This window comes from Sturnus vulgaris, chromosome 1, assembly GCF_052056855.1.
Source record: "Sturnus vulgaris isolate bStuVul1 chromosome 1, bStuVul1.hap1, whole genome shotgun sequence".
Classification (NCBI taxonomy): Eukaryota; Metazoa; Chordata; class Aves; order Passeriformes; family Sturnidae; genus Sturnus; species Sturnus vulgaris.
The window spans coordinates 143481321-143505464 of record NC_142243.1 but is presented as its reverse complement, the minus strand read 5'-3'; the positions used below and the strand labels follow the sequence as shown (position 1 = coordinate 143505464).

The window sequence follows — 24144 nt, the reverse complement described above, 5'->3', positions numbered from 1 at the left end:
GTGAGCAGAGAGAAAAAGATGCTGGACTTGGAGTCTGGCCTTACCCAGACAAGAAGTGAGAGGAGCAGAATTGCTGTCTATAATATTTCAGGTGAGTGGAAAGAGAGAGCAAGAAAAGCTGTTTAAGGAATGCTGACAAATCCTAAAGTAAGAATCAGACAAAGTTTTGTAGAAAAGATAGTAATAAATATATCAAAGGATTATGTATTGCAATATTCTTCAGATGACCTTCCAGTCCTGTGGTTTATAATTAAATGATTTACACTGCTATCTCCAAACAACCTTGGGAATACTGTAAGGTAAAAGAATATGAGCGGTTTGGCCTTTGAATGCACTATATCAGGATTCAGCCTTTTTAAAGTCCTAGCTCATGTCAGCAGCAAAGAAGAAAAGTTCAAATGCTGCCTATACTAAGACACTTGCTGTTTATATCAAAGCTTTTTTTACAAGTGTATATGAATATAAACAGACATTCTTTGTGTGTTTGCCAAAACTCAGGAGCTGTAAGTACAAGAGATGTCCCCGTTTTGTGAATATGCTTCCTTGTTTTTGCCACAGGGTGTTCCCTGGTTTTCATTTTTACTGTGCAAGCATTCTTACCTGTTCTTACCTGGCTGATTGGAAGGATGGGGATTTAACTGACCAGTCAATACCAAACTAGTGGCATGTTTTCCTCCAGCATCTGAAGGAAACTGTACAACTTTTGTGGCATACAACTGTGTCAGGACAGAGCTGGGGATCTGCTGTGGAGAAACCCCATCAGCTGGGGAGCAGCACACATAGAAACCAAGGGTCTGTTCTGCTTCCTTGCTAAATCAAAGTGTAAAAGCCAGAGGAACTGCAATAGCTGAGAATCCTTCTGTCAGCTCCACAGCCCAGCTCTGCATTTTACCCTTGGATGAAGTCTCTACGTGTCTGAACTCAGTTGGCTTTCCTGCCTCCACGTCCAACATTGACCAATCCTCTTGAGATCCAGACCACCAGGTCTGTAGGAACCTCCAGCTTCTAACCTGAGATCTTGTGAAGTTACTGCAAAGAACCTGTTTATATAGTCATAGTCAGCTTGGTCTTCTTAGCCTGGAATTTGCCTAATTTTATATAGCAGCACAAAACATTGTTTTATTTATTGAAATAATATGGACAATGTAATTATTAAAATGAATAAATCAAAATAGGTTAGAAGTCTAAATCGAATGGTGTTACAGCCTTTTAGAGTTCCCTTAAGTTATCTTGTCTTTGAGAGTAAAATATAAGCCAGTATGACCCTTCCAGTCAGCTGGAGGCAACAAAGCAGCATAATCCAAATTAACATTCTGCTCATTTATACATTTTCTTCCTACAGAAAATCCTCTAACATTCAGTAAGGTTTCACTGCCAAAAGAAAAAGAAAAAATACACCAGCATGTGCAGATGAAAAAAATTAAAAATGTCTCGGAAATCTACTGACTGGCCCAGACTACGCTGAGTTCCAAATGAATGCATGCCAATGGTAACAATGATTTTACTCAACAATTTTGCAACACAACACTACTGCATTTATTTTTTAAACACAGAAAGGATTGCTCTCTGACACAAATGTTTTAATGGCAAAAACCATCCTATCTGCTTTAAATATCTCTCTTTATCTTGGTCATGCAAACACATAACAGTAAGAATTATGGTATGTGAATTTAAGGGGATTATTTAATGGGGTGAAGTTGCTCACTGCCTAAATTCTGGTAGGCTAATGAAGAATTCATCATGAGGGAAAATCTATTATTAAAAATCATAGTTACATACTGAATCTATTTAAAATATTTTCCTTTTGCAAAAATCTAGCCTGGGGATGGTTTTGTTTGATTAGCTCAGCATTTTTCTACATCTCGTATATTATGATATGAACAGACACACAGCTGTGGCACAATCCCTCTTTATGTATAGTTCCTTCTGTCAGGATGCTATCAAGGATCTTGTCTTGTTTGATTAGGCCTTGTCAAAAGCTCACAAGTATTTAAGCTTTGAAAAGATTAATATTACAGAAGCATTCTTCCTCTCCTCTTAGGATTAAATGGAAATTTTACTTTAAAGTAACAAATAAATCCCTAAGGAGTGCAGAGTTCTGCTGCTCTACTGACAGCTTGCTCCCGTTGCTGGGCCATGTGTTTGCCATTTCTCCTTGTAAGCAACATTCTCTCTCCACACATGCAGAAAGCTCAGTGAACAGGTATTTATGTGCTGACAATAAATTCAAAATGTGACTTCTTACTGCTTTAACAACTCAGACCATGCACCCTGACCCTCATTCACCAATAACAGCATCAGCTTTACATACTCATCAGCCCCAGTAGCATGCTGCTGGATTTAGATTATAACAACATGGTTATGTTTACAGCATATTCCAAACTTTGTCTTGGGCCTCAACTTGAATACAAAATACACGTTGCACAGACAGTTAGAGAAGACTTTAGATGGGCAACAAGACAAGAGGAGCTAAGAGGTTCAGGCCTGCACTGTGCCTTTACACAAACTCAGATATTCACCTATCATTGGTGTAAATGGTCCAACACTGTGTTAATGCAATTCATCACCCCAAGACCAGCCCTGACATCACCTGTCTTGAAGAAAGGAAGATGTGCAGGAGCTTGGCTATGGCTGTTCCTCAGACGGTTTGAACAAGCACAGCTGGGCAGACAGACCATAGGCACTTCTTGTTGCAGCTACCCAGGCATGTGGAGGATGCCTAGAGCACATGCCAAGGTTTAGTCCCTTATTTGTGCTGGCTAGCAAAGCACAGTGCAGTGTTCATTAGGTCTTAATTTGAATGTAACCAAAACCAGTTGAATGCAAGAATCACAGAATCATAGAAATGTTTATGCTGGAAAATACTTTTAAGATTGAGTACGACCCTTAACCCTGGCAAGTCCACCACTAAACCAGGTTCCTAAGTGCCCTATCTTTTAAATACCTCCAGGGATGGTGACTCCACCACTTCCCTGGGCAGCCTGTTAAGAGTGCTTGACAACCACTTCAGTGAAGAAATTTTTCATAATGTCCAATCTAAACTTTCTCTGGTTCAACCTGAGGCCATTACTTCTTGTCCTATTGCTTGTTACCTGGGAGAAGAGACCAACCCACCCCAGCCACAGCCTCCTTTCAAGGAGTTATAGAGAGTGATAAGGTCTCCCCTGAGTCTCCTTTTCTCCAGGCTAAACAGCCCCAGCTCCGCCAGCTGCTCCTCATCAGACTCGTGCTCCAGACCCTTCCCCAGCTCTGTTGCCCTTCTCTGGATGTGCTCCAGCCCCTCAAAGTCTTTCTTGCAGTGAGGGGCCCAAACACCAACCCAAGATTTGAGGTGTGGTCTCACCAGCGCTGAGTACAGGGGGACAATCCCTGCCCTGGTCCTGCTGGCCACACTGTTTGTGATCCAGGCCAGGATGCCATTGGCCTTCTTGGCCACCTGGGCACAGCTGGCTCATGTTCAGTCACTGTTGACCAGCACCCCCAGGTCCTTTACCAAGGGCAGCTTTCCAGCCACTCAACTCCAGCTGGAGCATTGTATGGGGTTGTGAACAGAATGCAGGACCTGACACTCAGCCTCATTGTATCTCATAAAATTGGCCTCAGCACACTGATCTATCCTGTCCAAATACCTCTGCAGAGCCCTCCTGCCCTCCAGCAGATCAACACTCCCACACAACTTTGGTATAATCTGCAAAGCTGCTGAGGATGCCCTTGATCCCCTCGTCCAGATTGTAGATAAAGATATACAGCATTTCAGTCCATATATAAGTAGGCTCTGCAGATATGAACTGCTGAAATTGCAAAAGGTTTGTGGCCACTGAAGACATGAAACCATTGAACAAGTGGCCAAAGATTTTCTGTGCCTTTTCCTGCAGGTTTTTCGTTTTCTGAGAGGGAATACTGATATTTCACATTAAAAGATGCACTGTGTAATTTTCAGCCTGCAAGCAAAATTTCACAATTTCCACTCCACTGGAACTTTTCCTTAGCCACTATATGTTTAAATAAATTCTTCTTTCCATTTTTACTGTGCCTTTCCTGAACAGTTTATTCAATCCTTTATTTCTTCCTCCTTTGGCCCTATACTATCTTTCCCAAGAATACTGTTGTTACTGGCCCCATCTAAACTCAAATATTCCATATTCATCAGAAAACCAAGCAACATAGGGTACAAACATATTTCATGTGAAATTATGTAGGAAACATTGTTTCAGATGGCGTTGATTTACAGATTCAACCAAAAAAAGTAATATGAAGTTATTAATACTTCAGTTTGGAGCAGCTCTAGCCCCTCTGTAGCCCAACAAAGTGAATGCAAGCAATTATCTTTCAACCACTGGTGTTTGATTCATTACAGTAGGCCCAAAGCATAGCACTTGGAAAAACCACCACTACAGAAAACTGAAGAGACTGGATTTTCCCCCATGAAGAAATATTTTTAAAGGATCTAGGCCTTGCAACATTGTGATAAAGCACAATGGTATATAAAGAAAGCAAAAATCCCATTGTTTTGTGTATGTTGAAAGAAATATTATTTTTTTAAATACGTGGGATAACGGTTGGGCACATGATTGATATAATCCTATCTTTGATTGCAGGACAGACTACAGGATGAGATGCGCCCCTCCAAGGGAAGAAAATTTTAATAGTTCAAATACCTTCCTTCCTCAATATGTGAATGCAAATTCTTTTTCACAAGCAAAGTTGGAGCTGCAGGACTGTGCACAGGAACCTGGGCACACACCATGCACACAAATGAACTCCCAAACTGGTCCCTCTTTTGTGCACAGTGTGAGGGGATCTGAGAGTGTCCTGCAGGCAGCGAGAAAGAGGAGCAGGTGGCTGGCCCTGAGATTACTGCTCCTCCTGCAATGCCAACACAGCACAGCCAGCAGCACTGCTGGCACCGTGACCTACTGGCCTTACAGCACATAATACTCTCTACACTGCCTCCAGTCTTTTCCCTATTCTCACTCTTCAAGGATTGCTATAAAACCAGCATGTTCCAAATATGTGCATTTTAGTTTCTGTACCCCAAGTTCTTGAGATATGAATTTGCAGATCACAAACATCTTGGAAAGAAATCTTGGTGGTGGGAAGAGGTGTTACCTCACGTGATCTGAGGTAAAATCCTAGCCTAGCTTAAGACATTGAGGTCAAGGGAGTCAGGCTGTCACCTTCACACCTTCCTAAAAATCTCATCTGAAACAGAAATATTTCAAAAGTTCTTGGGATTTATTTGGGAATAGATACGTTTCTCATCCTTAAATTTGCTTGAAAAGCTGGGCAATGTGAGAGCAGTGGTACAACCTAACGCAGCTGATTTGGCACTGGAGTAGGTAAGGAGACATTCTCAGAAGCCTCCCAACAGTCACTGAGTGGATAATCATCTCTCGTTACCAGCCAATAACAAAAAGCTGATAATATCAGCCACCACAGCTTAAAGAAGACAACACACTATGCCTTCATAAAATATTCAGTTGGAAGGGATCTCTGGAGGTCATCTGGTCCAACCTATACTGAAAGTATAACCAGTTAGCACAAGTTGCTCAGGGTCATGTCCAGGCAAGATTTTAATATTTCAGAGCTTCTCTGGACTCCTATTCTAGTTTTTTACTTACCCTCACAGAGAGTAATTCTTTCTAAATATCTGATTAGAAAGTCCCTTGCAAATTTTGACTACTGCCTCTTGTACCATCCCTGTGCACCTTGGAAAATTCTCTTCCACCTTCCCTACATCGTCTCATTTTAGTAGTTGCAACCAGAAGAATCCCCTAGGCCTTTTCTTCTTTAGGCTGAGTAGACCCAGCCCTCAGCACTTCCTTGTATATGGCCCAACCCCAACCTGAGAGCCAGCCCTCCTTGGGGCTTGACTCTTGTAGGAAGACAACTTTTTGCAGTCTATTTTAGAGTTGCATAATTTTGCATAAATTAAAGATAAACAAATAAAGCTCATTAAAATAAAGTTTTTAATAAACCTTGCTTTATTTGTTCTGTTCAGTGTGTTTTTAAGAACCCATTTTCATCCCTTGTCTAATTAGACATGTAGTAACATGATACCAATGGACTAATTTTTCTTGTCACAGAAATCCTCTTCTAACCTTATTGAATCTCACCTATTTCTAGTCACTTCCCAAAAGACTTGAAAGGTCTTAGGTTGTCCAACACGCTATGAGTTTTGAAAATAATTGTCCAAGGCAAGTCTTTAAGCTTCTAGACACTGCAAAATGGTATTTGTACAATCTCTTTTGGGATTTATACATGATAATGCTACTTTGAGCTTTTCCTGTGACAACCTCCCTCTGTTTGCACAGAACAACCAGCAAAATAGCAGTTTAAGCTAAGAGTTACTTTTTCTATATGTTAGTAAAAATAAATCAATTTCAACTAGAGGAAAGTGTAAGTTAATTACATCCTGAGCATCAGGAAACAATTAACCGCTTTCTATTATATCACCCTAATTTCTAAGCTATACAATTATATGCTACTGCAGAAAAGGATGTATGATTATCAAGACAAGGATCTTTTCAGAAAAAAATGAAAGGAAATTGTTCCACTGCTGACAATCAGTGCTATAAATAATGCCTAGCTAATACCTTTCCAGAAGTCATTTCCATTAGTTGCAATCCTAACTTTGAGTGATGTGTTGGCTGTGTGTTGTCAGATTCTACTTCCAAAGAGGATGAGCACAAATGTTGTACTGATTCCTCAGATAAGCCCTGAAAAATTCAGCTTCCTGTGAATATTTTGCAATACTCATTGGAATTAAATTAAAAATCATTGGTTTTGCTAACCATATTGTAATTATGTCTTGAATTTGCTTTGCCTCTTAAATCAGGGCCAAGACTGGCTTGTAAAAACACAAAGGGCAGCATAATGCCTTGAAGACACAAGTCACAACGCAAAGAGCAACAGACACGACATACAAACACTTCTTTTTAACTGCCAATAAACCCATTTAGCCCAATACACAGGTGAGTGGTGCAGACACAGAGCCAGTGGGCTGTACAGCAGCTCAGCTGAGCGCTAAAAGAAAAACACCCAACAGTACTTACTGTGAGAAGCAAGGAAGCAAACCTACACAAACCTCCCCCACACAAACCTGTGTAACACGAAGTCAAAGGCTACTGTGCTGGATGGCCACTGTGTTACTGGGAGTGGGAGAATCTTCCCAAACCAGGAACAGCATATAAGATTCATACAGGATAAATATGATAGTGCTGCATCAGCAGAAGAACTTTGGTCTCTGCAGATTCCTTGTCCTTTCAGGACAGCTATACCATTCCCCCAGAAAGTTCAAGTTCTGTTTCAACTTCTCCTTCCCTATTATTTTCCACCTCAAGTCTTCTATGCACTGTCCTCAACAAACATGATCTTGTTTGAATCTTATCTAGCATTACAGCTTGGAAATATAGTTGTCACAGCTCCTGAGAGAATAACAGTGTCCATCTCCCAGATTCCTTCCACTCCCTTCTCTTCAGTCACACCAAACACAGTATTACCATACCTGACTTTCAAGCTCCCATCTTTACTATCACCATCTCTTAGGTGCACTGGCTTTTGCTCTGATCAATCATTTAGTAACAGTTTGTCATTTTATTTTTTTACCTCCAAGTGAGCATCTCTGTGCTTTCTACCTTAATAGAGGAGGCAAAAACACCCAAACAGCCACAGACCATTCGGATGGAGTCACCCAAATCCTGTTTAGCATTGCTGTGATCTCTACCAAAAGCCTGACATGTAAACAAGGATCAAGCAGGGGAAGAACAGGAGTGAGAAGGGTTCCTGGACTGGCAGAGCTGTACTTTTAACTTCAAGAACTGATTCCCTGAGAAGCAAATCTCACTGTGGGGTCCCCATCCCCTGAGCTCAGGCCAGCTGATCTCAGCCCTTACAGTGTCATCAGTGCTAGTTTGACACGATGATACCCTGGCTGAGGCCCCCAGGCTGGTCACCATGGGCTCAGACTCACACCAATGCAGTGCACCAGCCACGCAGCAGAGGCCCCAGTCCAAGGGAACTGGGCTGCTCCTTTCTGCAGACATACTGGACCAGCAGTCAGAGAAAACCCATAGCATGACCTACCCCTGGTTCCTCACAAAAACCAGAAAACTCTCATCTGCCTGCAAATCCTTGTGACACACCTGTGGTAGCCCATGTACCCAACCACACAACTGCAAGGAAATTGAGAATGACAGCCTTGTGATGTGAGAACATGCTTCTATATTCGCTCTGAATTAGCAAGTTTAGGAACATTTTTTAATTATTCGTAACTGCACCTTTGAGATCTGAATGCATTTACTAGATTGAGGCACTGCTAAGAAGCAAACTATAAAAACTGTAAAAGGCTGATAATTAAGGTCAGGGTTGCATTCTGAATAGTGCTGTCACACTGATGATAAGCTGGTCATGCAAATTGCACACAGTACAAATTTCAAAACACATGACATATCAGTATTTGAACATCCATTCACGCACAATACTGTGACAGGAGTGCAGAAGTAAAGGTAAAAGCCTTGAAAGAAAAAAAAACATTGTCAAACTTAGTCTCTGTTCCCTCCCAGTAACAGCATGTGCACTGTGCATTTTAAATTCAACACCGTTTTTACATTCTGTCTTCTACTGGAGTCTGACGGTTTTTTAATGGGAATCCAGCAAGTTAAGCCCTAAGGGGGTGGTCAAACAAACCCAGCAGTAGCTGCTGCCACCATTCCTTTTCCCTGTACTTGACCATGTGTTTCCACTGTCTCCTTCACCCCAGTGTGGGCACTGGTCTGACTTCATGCTGAACCCGTTTAGAAAGTTAAATTTTTCTTATCCGGCTTCAGCTGCTTCAGTTCCCTGAACTTCTGATCCCAAACAAGCACCAGTGTGAAGTGCAAGGGAAGTGATAAGAGTGGGGCAGTAGCAGCCTGCAGTTAGATCTGCTCTATCAGTAAACCACAGCCTCAAACTGTTCGTATTTCAGTGACGTAGGGGAAGCCAGCATCCACTTCTCCCCCTGTACTTCTTCAGAGAAAGCTTTTTTGTGGTCATGTGGTAAATTGATTTGTAAAACTGACCCAACTGAAATACCAGCCTTCCAAAACCTCTGCTGATCACTTCCCCAGGGTAGGTCACCATATGGTGATGGTCCAGAGATGCTTCAGACAGTTCAAAGGAGGGAAAACACAGAGGAAGGAACCGGAAGGCAAGAACACCTATTTAATTCCAGAGGTTTATGCACTAAAATTGTTTAAAATGTATGGTTTATATGTCCTTGTCTTGCTTAAGAACAAAGCCAACAACCCATGATTAACACAAGAAATGCATCCTTCCCTCAACAAATCCCAGTGGTTCTGCTGAGACTTCAAGCTTTACACTTTCTGTCTTTATTAATCTTTAGAGCCTCAACATAGCTCTTCTTCAAAGACCAGATACACAAACCAAACCTGATTAGCTCTTGCTTCTTCCCCAGTCTTTGATCCCCTTTGTCAATTCTTCATCAGTTTAACCTCTTTCCACTTAAATTTATTCTGAGGAGATGACTGGCCTTGAACACAGGAAAAAAAACATCTTTGAGTTAGCAAAGGGACTTACACAAGTCTGCTCTCCAAGGATGGTAGAAGCAAGAGAATTAACAGAATAACAATACCAGGGTTATGAAAATAAAAATAAGTAGCTAGAATTTAGAAGGGCCGTGAGCCTCAGAGGGCAATGTCTGTTTCTGAGAGCACACCCCAAGTCCAGGGCTACACCAAGCTGGCACTCAGTACCTGAACACTTAATGATGGGGACAAATAAGTCTATGTCAGGAACTTAGCTGGACTGCAGAGAGGCTAACATTTGCTGCTGTGACAATATCCTTCACTTTCTTAAGTTCTACATCACAGAAAGCACTGAAATTCTGTGAGTTTTACACTTCAAAAAGTACTGGAATATAAAGATAGCTCAATTAATATGAGACACACTGATTCCTCCCTCGTCCTTTTCCATCTCTCCAGTAGTAAAAGCTGGCTAACCTCCCTCCTGGCTCCAGTCTGGGCTCTTACTTTACTGATGTGATTGTGGGGGGCAAAAAGAGCAGATCGTTTCCCAAAGAGGGTACCAGAGCTCCCTACCCATTTCAGTATACACCATATCCTCTCTGCATCCCCACACTTGGGAGTTATTTTCCTCTGTGCTTTCAGGACGCCACTCTTGGGCTAGGGGCCTGACCTCTCAAACCAGAAACCACGTTCCTGACAGAATCCCACCTTGGTGGGACCATCCCTCACTGTCCAGAACCCACCACTGCTGCCAGACACTGCTACCAACCACAGCCAAGATTTGTGTTGCCAGGGCTTTATTTTTCTTCAGAGCATACAGCAGCTACCACTGTTGGGACCTGATAAACAGCTCAAATTCCAAGGCACTGCCGCTATACAAATGGTAAATTATAATGTCAAGTGATAGGAGGACTTCTCTGTCATGGTGCCAGCCTATGGCCACTGCTTCTACAGAAGCAGGGATTATATAATAAATGCAAACCTAGACTGATTTTGGGACATTCATTATGCCTTCCCTGTGTTTCCACCAACATTGAAACAAGTTTCTTTTGCTTTTTCATAGGCAGCTCCTCTAACATATAATAAATAAAAAATATTCCTGCACATGCTATACACATAACGTGGCCTGCCAATCTCTGCTAACCTGAGACAAAAGTTAATGATTGACTCCATCTGGAGTGAAATACATAAAATATACAGCACCAACCACTCACAACATTTGCCTTCTTACGTACATTTGCCTTCTTATGTACAAAGAATGATCACTATTTGCACATGCGTTGTTAACTACTTGATCTCTGAGCTGCACTTGAGGAAAGCTGCTGAATTATTAAAAGGCATAGCTAAAAGGAAAGAACTAAGGAAACAAAGCCTTACATCTTCATTTCTAGACATGTTGAATAGCCCAAATTTTACTGACGGATATAAGAAATTGGAAATCCTGGCCTAGGAATTTAATATATATATTTATATTTATTTATATATATATATACACAAATGAGGTTTGTCATCAGAATTAATACCAACAGGCAAGATTAAAATACATGAAGGGCTGCATCAAGAATCAAAGATTCTAGAAAAATGAACATATAAATTTGAAAAACACTTCTTAAAAATTTAAATAATTTATAGTAATATAAATATGTAATTGGAACTGTTACAGAGTTGGTGGGAAAACTGATTTCATTTTGCAGCTTTACCAACCTTCACTTTGACAGGTTTTCTTTCAGTGTATCACTGTGGTGAATCCTGACAAAAAACCTGCCAATTTTGGGTTGCTTGGTTTTGGAAAACAAATTGATGGAAGTGAAATTATTCGTACAGAGAGTTCTGGAGGAGTCTATTCCATGGAGATCTGATGATATAATCTCGGTGTTCTATCCACCCTGAAGAAGTGAGCATATGAGGGTCTTCTCAAGTGAGACAACTGAAAACTACTTTTGTCATGTTTAGTTTTGAACCCAATCAGTAGCTCTTGGGAAATGCAACCACTGTGAAGAATTAAGTGAGTTGCAAGAAAAATGTTCAGGGGGTAGAAAACCAATCATTCCCTGAGGAGGAAGTACAAAACTGGATTGTCTTGGGCAGATCACAAAATCTCATTTTAAGAAATTCTGTCAATTCTTCAAATGGCATAGATGATTGTTTAACATCTAGGGATGTGACTTGAGAATAAGTCACATAAGTGACATAACGTAACATAAGTTCTAGACAATCATGTATCTCAAATCCTTTTAGAATCTAAGCTTACGCCAGAGTCTTAACACACTTTCAAACACAGTGATAGCATTTAATAAATTCTGCAACTATACAGTTTATATAATCCTGTATCATAGCAGTACATTAACACGGAGGGTCTTTTGATATCATTGCTCTAGAAACTGTTCCTGTTATGTGCCATGGGCTTTCTGCACCTTAAGAGTGCTAATGAACTTTTCAATCCTATCACCATGAAAAAATGGTGACTGTTTATTGCTTAGAATAAGAAAAAAGTTATGGATCTGTAGCTGCTGCCATCCTTCACAAGTTAATGACTCTGAAAGTTATGCACTCTAATATGGCTTCTGAAAGTGACAAGGTTCCTGAAGTGAAACCTTTGGAAAACAAGTGAACAGGTTTTGTCTTACAGCTTCAAAATGTGTAGCTATTTACCATGTAAAACCTTTAAAACAAAGGTAAAACAAAACTTATACACCAACTCTGACAAAAATGGAAATAAATTTCTGTTTTGAATCTTTTGTCTCTTCCAAAAGAAAGAAAAATCTCTAAGAAATATGCTTCATATTTCTCTAAGGAGACAGAAAGGTGATGCTGATTATAAAAACTATTCTACCAAAATCACTGCCTCATATAGAGAAGTGTGTATAAATAAAACATTTATTTACCCAACTATTTAACAGAAGTGTGAATAGGGAACGATGTAGCTTGTTGTGAAAGCTGGTGATAAAGAGGGATCTAAAAATCTGCAGAGATATTAAAAGTCATTCAAGCTACACCTACTACAGAGAACTGCACACCATATACAACGACAATAAACAGATGTTTAAATATTGCTGCTTGGTCGATTGAAGCCTGAGGACTCCTGAATTACTAGACACATTTTCTGCAAAAAATGAGGGAGTCTTGGGAGATATACAAGATTTTAGTGACAATCTGGCATCATGAAGCAATTAGCAGATGAGGCGATTTCAGACCACCCCTACCTTGTAAGATAGGCATCTGTATCAAAACATGCCCATTGAAAATGCTTTTGGTCACCAGAGGGCAAGATCAGCTCTATCCAAGTCAGTGCTCAAACCCAGACATAATACTTTAATCTTTCTGCCAAACAGTGCTGAAATGGGCACAACCTGTTGCCTTCAGTCATGAGGGGAATGAGCTTGGAATTGTTCTGCCTCTGATAAAATTCGTAACAACTTCGGTAGTGTCGTTATTAAGCTTCCAACAACGACTATGGATGAGACACCTTCCTTCAGGCACTGCCAGCAAGGCCGAGGAAGCTCAGGGACATTCATTCCCTCAGGGCTGTACCAGGCATGGATTTGCAGGCAGGGATGCAGCAGGGTGGAGGCTTCAAAGGACTCTCCAGTCCTGAGGAATCTGGAGGTCCCTGATCCTCTCAAACATTTTAAGGGCAGTGCTGTTGCAACCTCCTCAGGAGAGACCCCTCACCACTGAACAGCTACAGGGTCTCTGCAGCAGAACAAAGGGAAGAGCTGAGATTTTGGGTGGCTGGAGCTGTCAGGCAGCCAGAGCGTCACAGTGTGTCCCTGCAGGACCACCAGTGCCAAAGATTACAGCCAGATCGTGCCCATTCCAGCTTCCACCTTGCCCTTGCTAACCTCTTGCACGGCAACAGAAGCTGCCAAAGGGTCTTTTGTGGTGTCACACTGCTGAAATCTTCAGCTTTCTTTCACAGCTGTCATCTTAATAATTTAAAGGCTCGCCAACAGCCCAACTTCTAAGTCTTCACTTTAGCTTCACTTTAAGCTTACGCCAGAGTCTTAACACACTTTCAAACACAGTGAAAGCTTCTAAGCTTCTTCACAGTAAGCTTCTAAGTCTTCACTTTTTTTAACCAAAAGTAAGAGTTGGGCATTTGCTCAGACAGCTACTGGGCAGAGGCAAAGGATAGTACTGGATATAAAAACTTACCATGTTATCTAACATTTAGCTCAAGATCTCATTTATTTTTCCGTAAATGAACCCACCCATGGGCCAGTATTTGCATCACAGCCTGTGCCAGCAGCCAGGTTCCTGGGTGCCATCTGACATTACACACATCAGGACAGAGGCTCCTGACCTTGCAAAGACAAAATACACATCACAAGCAACCAAGAGACAGGAACAAGGAGAAGGAGAAAACTCTTTGTCCTATTCCTTTCCCTCCCCCACTCACTGTGCACTTGTCTAGGGAGTGGAAGAGGGCACAAGGCTTCCATTCCCACCACAGACACTGCCAGTGTGTAAAGCCAGGCTTGCCAGGGTGCTGCTCAGACAACTTTAACCCTCACTGCATCAGATCCCTGCCAGGGAAGGACAGAAATGCAACAGCCCATGCGAATGAGAGCTGTGAGGCAATATGTGAGGCCGGACAGAAGCAGGAACTAGGAACTTTGCAAGGTATTTAAATCAAGCAGCTCTGATAAGTATTTGAGTTTAGACACACGTGCTGTTTGGTCTAGTACAAGAGTGCTTTAAATACCTCAATTTAGTTGGGTTTGTGTAAGTAACACCATGCTCACAGTTTCATTTTACACTTTTACTCCTAAGTTATGTGCTCATCTTGCATGCACTTTCACCCAAATACACATAATCACCTGTCTGGCTGCATCAATCCCACTGGGGAATCTTGCAGTTGTAAGCATCTAAGAATAGCGTATAGTATGTTGCCTTGAGTGCATGTGTGTGCTGGTTTTCTATCATCTGTTTGCCTGACCCAAAGGCTGCTGATAGAAACTGTCTTTGATCCCAAAGATCATTTTCCCATTTCCCATCATCCCATTTTCATTTCACATTAACAATTATATGCTTATCTTGGACAGGAAAAAGGAAACTTTAAATGCAGGGTTGGCTAAAACTTGTCTGCCCACCAGTTTTCTATCACTTATTTGTGGCTTTTACTGCCTGAAAAACTGAAGAATGCAAATCCTTTGCAGAGTATCCCAATAGAGAAACAAAATGAAATTAAGAAAAAATTGGGGGGAAGTAGACAATTTTGGGTACAGTTTCACAATACAGTTCTAGATGACCCAACAGCTCACTGCTATCCAAATGGAAATTTTCTGTCTTTTCCACCACATTCACTTCTTCCTCCCAGCTCCACATTCCCAACACCTATATTCTGTGGCTTCTGGAAGTCAGCAGATCAGAAAATTAACCTACCCACCAAATCACCACACTGGATCTGTTTTCAAGAAGTCCAAGAAGTTACATGAGCAGGCACAAAGAGGAGGTGGGACTACATTGCTAGGGCCAGAAGAAGAGTGGATCTCCCTGTCCAGCAGTAGCCAGACGTTATGCACACTGACTTGTTCATAAACTCCCAGTCCAAGCAGATGCAAGCCACTCCTTGTAGATTCATGAAGGAAAGTCCACAGATAACTTCACAGGATGGGCAATAATTATTTTGTATATGCAGATCAAAAAGACCGCTGTGTTTCAATACCTTAAGAAACATAATGACAAATGTAATTCTTGATAGTAACACCGATAAGCTGATTCTAGGAGCCTGATTTGATAACATTTCCTCAATTTCTCCTTAGGGAAAGATTGCAAAGCTTTTTCTTTTACATTTAACTATGAGGTATACAGAAAGATTAATGTGATCCTTAGAGAAATTTTGTATTAGACTGAAATCTTCAACTTCTAGTAACATAAATTAGGAACAGGATTCTTATCTGACACTTAGATGCTCAACTCTGCACCAAATCCGCCATGCAGGACCCGTGCCAGTCCACTCTGTTGCCCTAAGTGTCACTTCAGGCTCCTTTGAAGCAGAATCTCAAGCCTGGAGGCGGCACTGGTGTGTCCTGGAGCCAGATCACCAAAATAACATTTACTTGCCAAACAGCAGTATCACTGGTGTGCATCACAAAGTGACACTTCTTATTTCGTGGATGCAAACAGTAACAGTGTCTGTACTAGCAGCAATGATGGCATGATGGCATCTGCCAAACTAGGGAACATTTCTGTCACTTTTCAATGTTTGTCTGGCATCTGAGAAAAAAGTTTTTAAAAATTCAAGAAAACTACTGGGAAAATATTTTTACCATCCCCTTCTAGTTACTCTTATAACACATTATAATGGGATTTTTCTTCCTGAATCACAAGATGATTCATCACCAAACCGAAACTACTAAAATTACTTTTTTTTCTCCTCTGTACTGTATAGGTACAGCCGGCACACATAGCATACACCACAGAAATTAAAAATTAACTGAGTCAGGCTTTTTTTTTCAAGGCTCCTGTGCTGCTCACAACTCCAGTCACACAGCACTGTTAATTGCTGCTGGCACTGACAGTAGGGATCCCCTTCCATCTGCTGGGACCAGCTGATGCAAAATAAAAACAATCCTTCGGAGTGAGGCGCAGCTCTGCGCTCCGGGGGTCAGTGCCCGGCGCCGCTGCCAGTGCCGGCCGAGCTGTGCGGGAACGCTGCCCTGCGCTCGCCTTGGCTCCCCACGAGGTGCCGAGACACTTTATCTCGTACGGTTTCTTGGGGGTTTTTCATCTTTAAATACGCCAGTCTCCTGCAGCGTTTGATGCCTTTAGTGACGCAGCAGGCTCTCCCCACCGCCTCCTGTTCCGATCGGGGAGCAGCGGTGCCCGCGGCAGGAGCCCCCCGTGCCGCGCTTCACCTCCCCGGGCTGCGGCCCCTCGTCCCCTGTCGCTGCTGAAAGCAGGGCCGGAGCCCGGGGCCGCGATGAAAGCAGGGCAGGTGCTCCGGTGCAAGGAAAGTCCTCGGGGACAGACCCTTGCCCTCCGCCCCCCAAACCTCCCCCTCTCGCCGTCAGCGGGGCTGCTGCTGACCCCGGCTATGCGTCCCCGGCAAAGCGGGAGGAAGGCACTGCTTACCGGAGCTGCTCGCCGGTGATCAGGACTTCGGCCATGTGCTCCAGCTCCGCCGCTTTCTGCTGCATGCTGCTCATGCCCTCCTCCATCGCCGCCGGCCTGCGGGCACAGCACCGCCGGGTGAGGGGGGACCGGGACTCGCCGCCCCCCGGCCGCGCTGGCCCCGCCGGCAGCTCCGGAGCTCCCGCCCGACCCCGGAGCTCTTCGCGGCGGTGGCGGGCAGCGACAGCCACCTCCTGCCGCTCCGGCTCACCTGAGCGCCTCAGGTCACTTCTCCCCTCGGCAGGCTCGGATCCCTCCCGCCGCTTCCCGTGTTATTGTGTCACTGGCAGGCGGAGAAACACATGGCTGCAGCCGCCGCGCCGCAGCCGGGCTCGCCGAGGCAGCAGCGGCCCCCCCCGGCTGTCACACGGCAGGGTCGGCGCTGCCCCCGCGGGAAGGGGCCGGCTCCCCGCCGGGGGCTGCGATCCAAGCGGCTCCTGCCGCTGCTCTCCCCGGCAGCCCCGGCCCGGCAGGCAGAGGCGGCGGCGCACGGAGGAGCGCAGCGCTCCCCGCCCGAGGCTCCTTCCCGCGGGTGCAAAGTCCCGCGTCCTCCCTTCAGCGCGGGGCTGCCGGGAGGACGGGCTGCTCGGAGGAGCACTGAGCTCGGGAGAAGCCAATCCGACTGCGCGGGCCGAGATGCGACTGCTGCCCGCTCAGGTAGTGCGGGCTGCGCCTTGGCGCTGATCCTTGGAGATGCAGCGCGGGGCTGGCGGTAGAAAGGGAGCTGGTGATCTGGGGTTTCACCCTCAAAAACTGTTAGTGCCCTCCTGCTGTCCACATTTCCGCTTATCTGCCACCCAGGGGTTATTTTCAAACCCTGGTCCCCTGCTCACGTCAACTCTTTGTCTCCAGGCGACAGAGGATGCAGAATTCTTGAGGGCAGAGGAACATTTTGTCTTGGCAACGGGAAATAAATTGCAAGGTCACGAACACTGTCAACATTTTTGATCGGGGGAAAAAATCGTTCTTTTCTTTAAAAAAAGTCCAGGAGGAGGCATCTTCTGCAGTGATCCAACCATGGCTTTCATTTGCAAACACATGCAATACCTTGATTGCCTACCCATTGCCTTGATATCTGTCTGCACATACTCTGTGTGCATGGAAATTATATCTATTATAGTACTTGCAACACTGTCGTCGATTCAGAACCAAAGTTATAGAACCATAAGAAAAACTAAGAAGGAATGAAGTGAACCTGATAGTAACGAGAGTGCAGACAATGGGAAGGAAGAAGGTGTTGTTTGCATCACCCATAGTAGAATTGTGGCATTTATTACCAAAGGTGTCTCTGGATGTAAAAGAATGGACTTGGAACCAAGGGGGAAAATACTTGAAAAAGAAATCTACATAGGGTTACTAAGCAGACAGCATCCACATCCAGATCAGGAAATTCTCTGTTCTAAAAATAATGGTCTCACAAGGCAAACTCTTGTGTGACATTTCATATGTGCTTTTCCCTGCTGCTCCCTACACATCTGTTTATAGCCACTGAGATGAACATAGGACTAGATCGGCCTTTGGTCCTTTTAATGAGCACCTTTGTGGGTCTCAAAGAGCACTAGAGGTCCATGAATGGCAAAGGGAGAAAAACACAATCTGCCTTTGTTTCATTTGTGCTAGAGACAGGGACACCTTAGGACTGTAAACACTACAGCTTGAGATTACTTTCTGTAAATTTGGAAGACACGCATTTAATCTGAATACTTGCAAACAGCCTCTAATTCCACTCATACTGCAAACATACAAAGTACAGATTCACAGAGCTGGAAACAAAAGGGGAATTGAAACAACCATCTCATCTGACCTTATTTTTAAGACAAAGAATGTACACAGCAATTTTTATCAAGCACTTTATCACATGACTGAAGAAAAGACATTTTCAAGAGAATGTACATTGCAGACCATTTCTGGGTAAATCCTTGGCGCTATCACCTGGGTTTGGCTGATTTCATCCGTTCACTGCTGCTAAAAGGAGATACACTGTTCCAGGCTCTGGCAGGACAATCTACAATGTGTCTTATGGTAATTTCCCCAATTTTAGTAGCTCTGCTTGTTGCAATTCAATTCATTAAAAAGGCAGAAGAGTAACAGAAAGTGGAGGACTTTCTTCTGAGCTAGTGAGAAGAGCTATGCAGATGACTGCAGGGTGCAATGAGTGCCAGAGCTGACACCAAGATAGAGTGAGCCTTGGCAGCTTGAAACAGGAACAAAAGAGGAGGAAGAGGGAGAATAAACTGTCTTTTAGCAGTGACAAGGTATCGTGACAGGGTGCTTGTGGAACTTAAGCCTGAAATCCGTATCTTTCCCTATACAGTTTCGCAACTTGCAAAATGCAGGCCAGTGCAAATTCCTGTACTGTATTTAATGATTATAGAATTTCGTGTTGGCCTTTGCACACTGATATCCCCTTTGTAATTTGTTCTGCATGTTCACACTGAAATTTCTTACAGTTACAGTTTCCTGAGAGGAGGGAATTGGCTATCAGTCATTCCAAGCCTGCCATCACCCAAAAAAGGGTAATGACATAACCTTGAAGGGTCACGTTGCAGCCAAGAGCCAGCTACACAAAATAACCTGATAGGATCTTTGCAATTTGTTTTTAATCTACAGACTGCTATATAACATAAGGTCTTACAAAAAATTAGGCTGACCAAGGGAGAGGTCATGAAGATTAAAACATTCCTCTAAGAGGTGGGACAGCATGTGCAGAGTCGGAAATCCTACCAGCAAGAGAGAGAGAGAGAGAGAGACATCCCTCTGAGACAACCTCTGGTAAGTAGATTAATTTTTTTATTTTTTTTTTTCAGATGTAGGATAAATTTTAGAATTTGGTGCCTATTTTAGATATGAATATCTGAGTTTTACTTTAGCATGGCTGAAGTTAAGTGAGATGAAGGTAGCTAACTACCAGTAAGGGATTCCTCAGCCAAAAGCATGACAGATCTTTGAGATGGAGCCCTGGGACACTTCAAAACTCATTCCCCACAACATCAAGAGAGTAACAAAAGCTGCACAGGTCTGCTAGAGGGTTGATATCACAGGTGTGAGGGGTAGCTCAAGTGTCTTTTGATGACATTAGAGGCTGTCTGGCATGCCGTGAGTTATAAGGCTGTACACTTGAACCACCAAGGTCACAACGCTCTGTGGAACCTATTGCATGAATAGGCACATTGTATTAGAGTACTGGGTTTAGAAAACATGTTAGTAAGTTGTATAAACTTTCTTATCTCATTTAGTAAATGCCCAAGTGGTGAAACACTAGATGTTTACATAATGAAATACGAATATTGCTTTCACTGCTTTGAAGACTGTGGTATCTGTGGCCTATATTTTGACTCAATAAATTAATCTGATATTTGATAAATGAATTATTTAGTCTCACTAGTCAATTTTCTGCAAGCTTATTTTAACACAAGACATCTTAATGAAAGAATTGCAAGTATTCATGTCTATACTTCTCATTTCTCCTACAGCATTATTCTTGGGTCCCATATAAAGTTGTTTGGCTTTCCCTTGCTGGGATGACTAGAGCAGCTTTTTAAACAGGAAAATGACACAGATGCAAAAGATGATGAAGCATTTCAGGGACAACAGGCAGGTAAGCTGTTGGATGGTTGTGGGGTTTTTTTCCCTAACATCATTTGTATAAGAGACAGCATTATGTAAACATCAAATTTTAAAATACTTGCCCACTCTCTTTGCTGAGAAAGACAAGTACAAAATGGTTTTTGGCTTTTAAGTTTACTTTTTATCTAAGTAGCTCTTGCAACACTCATGGAAAATTAGTGTGAAGGTTTTTTCCTTTATTCCCAAGCTTATTTGCAGAGAGCTCACTTGTCTTTGTGTTTCAACTGGTTGACTTCCTTAGCACTAGAGGCCTGGAAGGGGCACCATAGGAACTACCAGGTATTGTCCAATCTCCCCTCCTCTTTTCAGGCTGTGTACAATAGTGTTTCCCATACATGGAAGTGCAAGATTACATTCATTGCTGCTCTAGTTTGAACCATTTAAGTTGTCTGCTAGGAACTGCTCATAAGGATCAGTGCCTGTGTGATTCAAAGAATGCATCTGGACAAGCTAATTTTAGTCTTGTGATAAACCACAGGAAAAGTTACTAAGTTTTCAACAAAAAAAAAAAAAGGAAAAAAAAACAAACACAACCCCCCAAAAAGCCAAGGATATATTTTAAACTTCTCTTTTTCTATTATTGCATCCAAGTTCCTGCAAAAGCTTCCATGGTGAGATAACAGAAGGAATTTTTCACAGTCTGTCCAACTTTTCAGTACTAGAGTGAGAACCATATCTGTTTATATTCTTATATTTCATGTGTTACTGACCTGGAAGTTGTTACAATAGTGAGCTGAAGTGCAGAGAAAAAGGCATTTTGATTCTAAGATGAACAGAAACAATCTGGAAGGGGTTTTCTAAGCCTGTCTCTACACAGTTTTTCCATTTTGCATTAAATATTCAAACACTCACTAGGCCAGACAGAGGTAGTGAGATTTCTGTGCAGACTAACAGCTAAGGCATGACCAAGAGATGGATACCTGCTTTAGTGCTTGCTCTTGTGAGCAGGCAAATATTTTATAGAAACAAGCAGCTTCAATAAGATAAAAGATTAGAAATTCGCATCAGACCAGTAACCCAAATAATTCCAGTTGACAGTATGCTCTGTTAAGCCAGTATTTTGCACTACCCAAGGCATGTTTCCCCCTACTTTATTATATCTGAAATATTTTCTAATTCCTCCTATTTCATATATTAATTTGTTTTCCCGTGATTTCAAATTTTGAGTCTCACAAAAACATTTACAAGTAAAAAAAAAACACCTGTAAACCTGTTGGAAACCTCAGGTTTATCTTTGAAGAAGTTCATATGTATTCCCCATAGTTCTTTTTGTTTGTTTTCTCTTTATTTTATTGTGCATTTTAACCAACGGCAATTATGAACTTGTACAACTAGAGTTTGGTCTATATCATATGTTCAGTCCAGGTCATAGTCCTAGACTTGTGTAGTATCCAGCCTATGCATGGTGAGTCAGCTGGGAAGTGTGACTAAGAGCTGAAAAGGAACTGCTTTCTAAACCACTTCTCAAGTGTGAAGACAACACCTTCTAGCTCCGCGGTAAAAGCCGGCTTCTTAAGCCATGCCCCAGCCACATCTGAGTTCATGCACTCTGGTGTCTGGTTGCAAGATTCAAAATGTTTGCTTGAAGCACTGTGGCTTGAACTGGCGGTTTGACACTGAGCTGTGATCAGCCCTGAACACTCAGGCATGGGTTGGTTTTCTTGTTCACTGGGAGACAACACCTAAGAGTAGAGATTCAGTCTAAGACACTTTAGTATCCTTTGCTATCTATTTCTGCTTCTCAGCGCAAGTTTCTGTTGGCTATTTCTCTTTCCACACTGCCCACGATCGAGCACGTTCTGCCTTTGGACTCTGCCTTTGGAGCATCACAGCCAGGGCTTGGGCAGCGGAGGGTGCAAGCGTGCAGTGTGCACGTCCCTGGGGATTCTCTGCGGTTCTGGTGGCAGGAACAGAGGCAGAGTTTGGCAGAGTCCAAACAGCTGCGTCTATGAGCGCAGAATCACAGGGCTCCTGACAGGCTGATGAGGCTTCAGCACTGTCCTCCACCGCATCCCACCCTGTAGCTCATTAGCTGAGGCTGTGGGGCACACAGAGCCGTGCCGTGCCTGAGGAAGCCGCTCCTCTGGCTCCCAGAGCTGGCTGGGGCACAGGCAGCAGCACAGCACAATGACAATGTGCCACCGTACACCGCACACCGGGACATGGGCAGCGCTACAAACGATGGCATCGCTCATCCACCATCAGTCACCGCAGCAGCTCCGCTGGCTCGCCTGGCTCCTGCCCGTGTCCGCAGAAAGAGCTGCTGCCAGTGTTTAATCGCTCTGCCACCCTGTGGCCCTTTCCTGAACTTAAGTTTGAAAATGCCAATTAGAAAATCGCAGGGAATCAATGCTCCACAAAAGAAAAAGACTGTTAAATTAAGCTAATTCTATAAAGGAATAATCTTTAGACAATACAATCTTTGTGCACAATTAAAAACACAAACATCTTTGACTCCATCATTAATTTCCCTCCCCAATGAACACCAAAAATAACTGCCCAATCTAGTAAAAATGAAAAGGTCAGTAAAACACTGGATAATTCAATATTCTTTTTCAGGAAGGCACTTTGCAAGTATTTGTCTGCAACTTCCTGTGTTCTCAAAGTATTTCTGGATGTCCTACAGTGCTGAAGCAATGAGATTAACTCAGTAGAACATGATTCTAAAATAAATCAGAATTTACATTGTGCTGAGATATAGCAAAATGATCAACTATGACCAGTCTCTCTATTGAACTAAGGAGAAAGTCTCTTCAGTGCTATTGAGAACCAGAATTCTTTATTGGAGAAAGCGTTCTGCAGCTCTGCATCAGGCTAACTGGATGCCAAAAAACTGTTGGAAGGAGGCACCAAAAACAGAACTGGGATGAAACAGAACCATACCAAGGTTCTCTCACAAGACCAAATTCAGGTTTCTTGAAATAGGCGAACAATATTGCCAAGGGCTGAACTGTAGTGGGAACACTGTTCTGCTCTCAACAGCTCAGCGGAAAAACATGTAAAAATCAGTCCAAGAAGAAAATTTCACCAAAGTGTGCTCCCACAGGGAAGAGGGGTGAAATGAGGATAAACAGGTCCAGGAAGTATCAGTGAAGAAAAGATGATTGGTGAGAAAAGCATCCCACTAAGAACACAAGTAACACTTGAGCTGGAGAAAACAGAGGGAGAGGAGCTGGAACAGCAGCAATAAAGCCATGGTGAGGGAGGAGATGGAAGGAATGTTTTCTTTGTGAAGTCTCTCAGAGTTTTCTCCCTGTATTACACTGGCTTCACAGCAACTGTCAGAGAGACAAGACCTTCCCTCTCTATCTGCACTGACTTCTCTCTCTGGAGAAGAGCCCTCCAAATTGCCACTCTTAAAGATGTCAATATAGAAAACTCACCCAGAAGCATCTCAGAAAACCCACTTACTAAACATCCCCACTGTGGAATAGGATGAACTAAACCTGTATTTTTTCTATAACACAATTTGGAAGACCCCAGTGTGCACTCCCCCAGGAATGGAACCTACATAGAATTTTTAATTAAAGTTTTTGAAGTTTTTAAATTGCCTTTGATGTTTCTCTCATTCAAATCATTACATTACATTACATTTTGGAGGAAAACTCATTTAGCTCTCTGAAGATGGGCTTAAAGGGCAGTATTTCTCCTCATGCCTCATACAGGATCTCTTCTGAAGCAGTTCATTATGAGAGTAGCCTCTTCATCCACTTACCAAGCAATTTCCTAGAGAGAGGCAATTCTGTTAGGTAAGGTCTGTGTCAAAACTCATGACTCAGTCTCCAACTCCAACTTAGACAGAAGCAGGTGAGAGGACAAGAATCTTTCCTAAGTGTAGAGGCAGTGAACTTTTCTGAGTCAACAGTGACTGGAG

The 24144-nt window shown here is 42.9% G+C and overlaps 2 protein-coding genes across 5 annotated transcripts in view; one reads left to right on the top strand and one right to left on the bottom strand.

Annotated features, from left to right (window-relative positions):
- Positions 1-17045, bottom strand: part of DEPTOR (DEP domain containing MTOR interacting protein) — a 72964-nt gene extending 55919 nt beyond the window's left edge. The window contains exons 1-2 of the mRNA XM_014870123.2: positions 16855-17045; positions 16605-16700 (exon numbers count right to left, since the gene is read on the bottom strand). Of these exons, the coding sequence (XP_014725609.1) occupies positions 16605-16690 (86 nt within the window). The 5' untranslated portion in view covers positions 16691-16700; positions 16855-17045. The remainder of the gene's footprint in view (positions 1-16604; positions 16701-16854) is intronic.
- LOC106849468 (uncharacterized) lies at positions 16946-23817 on the top strand. Of its 4 annotated transcripts, none has more exons than XR_001402623.2 (4): positions 16946-17300; positions 19289-19415; positions 20117-20241; positions 22830-23817. XR_001402623.2 is itself a non-coding variant. In XM_088178730.1 (2 exons), the coding sequence occupies exons 1-2, from the start codon at positions 16946-16948 to the stop codon at positions 19268-19270; spliced, it is 372 nt and encodes a 123-aa protein (XP_088034856.1). In that variant the 3' UTR covers positions 19271-19409. The 4 variants fall into 4 exon arrangements, 2 of the variants coding, with proteins under 2 accessions (XP_088034856.1, XP_088034863.1); XR_015808419.1 differs by lacking the exon at positions 16946-17300 and adding an exon at positions 18712-18898; XM_088178730.1 differs by lacking the exons at positions 20117-20241; positions 22830-23817 and having other exon boundaries at positions 19254-19409.
- Positions 23818-24144: the final 327 nt, after the last annotated feature.